Consider the following 5261-nt stretch of genomic DNA (forward strand, 5'->3'; position numbering starts at 1 on the left):
ATCCCTCCTCTTATTCTTACGGTAATATTATTGCTTTGGTTCTGTAAAGTGTCAAAGTAAATTTAAACTACAAAGATGCCAAAATATTAATCAAGACAAGCAAAAGAACACTTTTGTCTTAATGTCTCCCCATTCCGCTCCAATTTTAAGAACACTAATTAAACTAAATTAATTAATATTTAGATATAGAGAGAAGCACGTTTAACATTTGAGCCATAGTGTAGGGCGAAAAAGCACGATCAAAGTTGATAGATAAATATAGGGAGGAGTTGAGTGTTTGAATTTGCCAGAAAATCTAGTCGAACTATGTCACAAACTTTTAAGTGTAGAACTTCACCATATATACAATCATCCTTTATTTTATTTGTATATTTTACTCATCAGTTCATAATTTTAACACGGGCAAAATATTAAAGTAAAGGCTAATAATCCATGGTGTAATAAGAAAGTGATGGCTATTTCAGCTCAACTTTTATCATTGGTCCTAGCAAAATTAGGTCACACTTTATATAAAATTATAGGATTTTGCGTGGACTAGCTTCTATTCTCTTTAGATCTCAAAATTTGACAAGAAAAAGAAAATGGAAATCATAATCAAAATTAAAATCCAACGTGTTGCATGCGAGTACTTAAGCATGCAGATATTATTCCATAAATAAAATAAATACAAAGAAAATAACGGATAAAAAGCTACATGCAAGATACATATCAGCAATTCAGCATACTTTGTCTTAGATTTGTCAAGATTACATAATTCTTTTTTCTAATTTAAAAAATAACACAAAACTGTCTTAGTTTTAATTTCCTTCACAATAATAAGGACTTTTATTCACCCTACATTCCAAACTCACGCCAAAAAAGGTTTCCATAATTGTGTGATATTCTTTTTCATATCATCAAAAGTGGTTGGTTTTCATGTGATTTACTCGGATCGATGTATAATACTTCACAAATATTAGTTGAGCTCTGAAAATATATTTCTTTTGTCATTTTAGAAAAATAAGTTGGTGTTAACTGAGAGATTAGTGCAAGTCATAAATAAACTAATATTAATTGAGAACACCTCAACCTCAAGGGTAATCTCTCATTCTCTCATAGCAGCGGCTATCTTCTTCTGGACAAGTTCCACTCCTAGACGCGGAGACAATCGCGGGAGCGTTTCCTGCAAAACATGGCAATACTATAAGATATAAGCCCCTTTTTCCTCTTTTATATTTGAATTTTAGAGTCTCTTTTATTTTATTTTCATTTATCATATCTAGTGATTATCAAGATAACGAGAGGAATGCTAAAACAAGATGGAAGTATCTTCAAAAGAAAAAAATCAAGCAAATCAAACTTGGATCCTAAAACTATGACAAACTAATAGGTAGAGATACTTCGCAAGAACTGGTTTCTTTCCATGAATACATGTGGAGTACCTACAAAGCAGGAATTACTCTCTTTTTTTTTTCTTTCACTTCATAAGGTAACTGTGATTTCGCACAATTGAATCTATAGCTACATAAGCCTAAGTTCTAGAATGAAACAGAAGACTCCATAGCTACATGACACTCCTGGCTTGCTCAGACAACTCATATTGTGTATTTTGCACCAGGATGTTGCCATGTAAAGTTTTGGAGACATGTTTTCTAACTACAAGGAGAAACTTAAGTACAAGTCAATGAACATCATCAAAGCTTTATAGAGAATTGAGGATTTAAGTATTTCAATGTCACGTTTTGCACTCCATACATTGAGTTCTGTATTATGTCCAATTAACAACAACATTATTCTTGATTGTTTTGACTGTGAATTGTTTTTCTAATACAATATGCCCACAGTCTAGTATCTCCCTGTACAACGGATAATTGTTACCAAGAGTCCTTGTGAGAAATAGAGCCCCATATGCAGTGAACGACAAATTTAACTACGGAACAAAATTTAGCTGAAATGTCAAAGTAGCATGCAACTGAAAAAACTGAAACCTAAGAAATCTTATGATAAGCACCTAAGGATTATGGGAGACTATGCCCTGAAAGGCTAGAAATTAAAAGGGTAGAACCATTCTTCTTAAAATACAACACCAAGCATCCCAGTTGAATTTTGTACAACTCATACTGCAGAACAGTGAAAATTGTGTGATCCTAATGTGTAATGGCTTGACCCCATACTACTAATTACTGGTTTGCCTAGAAGCCTCAAATCATATGCAGATCCCATAAAAGAATGAGGTCATGACAAAATTTGTAAGCATCATATACCAGGTCTCCTAGTAATATCAAACTAATATTTTGCAAGCATCAAACTAAAATTGTTGAAGATGGTCACAAAAACTATGGAATAAGGAAAAGATGGTCATACACTTGTGTGCAGAAACACAAGTCCTTGATGATCGTCCATCGGCAGATGCTATCTTAATCACCAGCAAAATTCCTGGTCCTAGACTAGGAAAAGGGCAAGAAAAACACAGGGCAGTGCCAATTTCATCAAAAAGAAAAAAAGCTGCCAAGTGTGGAGAAGTTAGACTTGCTACATTACACACCTTGGTGCTACCTTTCTCTCTACTACATTCATAATACAAAGAATTTAAGCATTGCCCAAGTTGTAACCCTTCACCAACTAATCCTAAACATTTTGATTATGACATAATTATAGAGCCTCCATAGTTGAATTGAGCATTGAAGTATACCTCGGTGCCATCAGAGAGTACTTTAGCCAAGACAGGTATCTCGTATTGATAAGCTCTTTCCCATTGGGGATTGGTAGTTATATCCCTTATCTAATTCACAAAACCCAAAACACACACAATCAGAATGAGACAAAGATAATCATAACAAGAAGAAGAAGAAGAAGGAGGAGGAGGTACCTGGAGCTGAACATCGTGAAGGGAATCAGGGCCAGAGAGCAAGAACGCAGCTTGCAGCTTCTCTTTCAGACCTTCACACAAACAGCATCCGGGCTTTGAGTATAGAACCAATTTTCTTCCACAAGGTTCCGATGAAGATGATGACGAGCACCGAGATACTAAAGCCCACCTCAACGAAAGCCCGCTGGGCCTTTGTCCACTTCGGAGCAAAGCTGGGGAGGGTCTCACCGCTGCGAATGCCGCCGCCANAGTAGAGTAGGAGTGATTAATACAACTGAAATTGCTTTGAAATCTATTTATAATATAGTGCACTAATTTAAACTAGCACATAAAAATAAAAGCCGTTTTAATTTTAAAAATCGGTATAGAAGTTACAAGATCTTATACAAATAAATCTTTCTTTCCTCCCTTTTTTTTCTTTTTAGTTTTTCAAAGATGCACATCCAATCCATAAGTCAATGTTGTAGTTTGTCACTTTCTTGTTATTTTCTTACCATAAGACATCATCCTAAATTCTAGTCTATCCTTTTTTTTTAAGATAATACATGTTAATTTCCAGTCATGGGAAATTGCCCACAAACATTTTGAATTATGAATGAACCAAATTTCTCAGTCAAGTAAACAAAAGAAGGAATCCAACAAATACAAAAGTTGCTCAACTAGACAACTATCAAAACCAAACACCATTATTCCTTTTTTTTTTAGCTCCAACAATGTAAGCACAACTCTTCAATTTCTGCATAAAGACCACCAAAAACTCCCTTCAAGGGTAACCAACCCACTTAACCTTCAATTATAGTACATGAAAAGGATCCACAAGAGGAAAAACTATACAATCTGGTGTTGTGAAGTGTCACAAGTGTGTTAAAGGTAGAAATGTTTATATGAGCTTCTTCTTCCTAAAATATCGCTTCAGATACCACAGCTGCAAGGCTGCAACAATAATGCAGAGACCAAGAGACATGATACTGAACCAAGCCACTTTAGCATTCGTCGATTCGCTAACCTCCCTCATATCAGCTTCCCTGCAACGAGCAATGTCCAAGACAAAAGATGTTCCAATCAAAATGGCAATGAATTAACTAACCATTAACCAAGCTCAATGAATGGAATTTGGATCCTCTAAAGTGATAAAGTGAAGAGTTAATCAGCATTGACTTTATAACTTCCATGAAAAATGTGTACCTCAATATCTTAATTTAAGAGCGATTAACTCCTCACTTCACTATCTTACCAACTTCCTCCCTTTAGAGGATCTTGATCCCAATGAATGAATCGTGATTAATTTCCCTTTTTGCTCATCACCATTAGTTAAAATTAAACAACCTAACTAACTTCTCCATAAGACCCTGACAACAGATATTAGCATCATCAAGGACGTCTTCACATGAAGATGATGTTGTAAACTGTTAGATGGTTCAGTCAAACATATTTAGTCAAACATATCAAACCATCTAACTGTACACAATATCATCTTCACACGAAGACATCATCATTGAAGTAGTCACCATCAACCAAATACCGAAACGAACACGAGATTTACCTGTTCTTCAAATAAATCAGATTTTCGCGGATGGCTTCCACAGCTGCTTCAAGTTTCCTTAGCTCAAGTTCAACACCCTTGTATATGGCAATGTCAAAAAGGAACATTAAACATTTCATATTGAAAGGAATAAAGGAATGTATGGATTAGTGAATGAGTTATAGCTCAAATGGCATAGTCTCCCCATATTCAATTAAGAGGTTGCGGGTTCAGTCTCCTATCTTTGATAAAAAAAAATAAAAAAATGAATGTATGGATTACCTGAATCTTTTCTTTTTTGGCAACGGTTTCCCAGTCCTTGGCAGAAATGCCAGTTCTCCAGTCAAGGCTAACAGTTACAGTTGGTTGTTGATGGTTGTTTTGCAGCCAGAAGCAGGCCAAGTAGGTCCCACTCTCGGCGCTTGTAAATGCAAACTGGCCATGGGTAACATTTTCTTTCTGGTGAAGGTTGTTTCCATAAGGAGATGTTACCTAAACAAAACAAAAAGCAAGATTCGTTACAAATTGAAAGAGCGAGGCATAATTGAAGTCAAAGAAGAGAAGAGGTACCTTGAGAGAGACGGTGTGGATCTGGTGATGGTCAACTTCATCAGCGACAACATAGTAATCGGCTAAAACGACGACGTTGGACTGGATATCTTCGGAGACACACTTGGTTCCGGAAGTAGGGATGGTTAGCCAGATGGCATGAGATTCAGCGATGAAGAAGAGGAAGAGGAGAGTAATTGGAGATCTTAGCTTCATCTGATTAATTAACTTTCACTGTTCCTTCAGATCTATGTGTTTGTCAATTAGAAACTAAGCTGACTAATTCGCCTCTCTGGGACATGGCCTCCTCTACTTTCTTCTTTCTTCCATTCGTTAATGGTT

General features: G+C 35.9%; 2 protein-coding genes across 2 annotated transcripts; both read right to left on the reverse strand.

Moving 5' to 3' along the window:
* On the reverse strand, positions 707-3535 carry LOC107607833. The gene is made up of 4 exons (XM_016309734.2): positions 3495-3535; positions 2849-3140; positions 2672-2761; positions 707-1162 (listed from the first exon to the last, which is right to left on the reverse strand). Exons 1-4 carry the CDS (start codon positions 3533-3535, stop codon positions 1085-1087), a joined length of 501 nt encoding a protein of 166 aa, XP_016165220.1. The 3' UTR covers positions 707-1084.
* LOC107606074 (transmembrane emp24 domain-containing protein p24delta3) lies at positions 3411-5261 on the reverse strand. The gene is made up of 4 exons (XM_016308038.2): positions 4941-5261; positions 4653-4862; positions 4392-4468; positions 3411-3873 (listed from the first exon to the last, which is right to left on the reverse strand). The coding sequence occupies exons 1-4, from the start codon at positions 5133-5135 to the stop codon at positions 3729-3731; spliced, it is 627 nt and encodes a 208-aa protein (XP_016163524.1). The 5' UTR covers positions 5136-5261; the 3' UTR covers positions 3411-3728.

This window comes from Arachis ipaensis, chromosome B07, assembly GCF_000816755.2.
Source record: "Arachis ipaensis cultivar K30076 chromosome B07, Araip1.1, whole genome shotgun sequence".
Classification (NCBI taxonomy): domain Eukaryota; kingdom Viridiplantae; phylum Streptophyta; class Magnoliopsida; order Fabales; family Fabaceae; genus Arachis; species Arachis ipaensis.

What these genes read in the sequence shown, in the direction of transcription:
- LOC107606074 (XM_016308038.2), bottom strand. Translation starts at nt 5,135, where the DNA reads ATGAAGCTAAGATCTCCAATTACTCTCCTCTTCCTCTTCTTCATCGCT. An exon ending in TCCACACCGTCTCTCTCAAG is followed by an intron (nt 4,863 to 4,940) that starts GTACCTCTTCTC and finishes TGTTTTGTTTAG; the next exon opens with GTAACATCTCCTTATGGAAA. An exon ending in CTGATTTATTTGAAGAACAG is followed by an intron (nt 3,874 to 4,391) that starts GTAAATCTCGTG and finishes TGCTCGTTGCAG; the next exon opens with GGAAGCTGATATGAGGGAGG.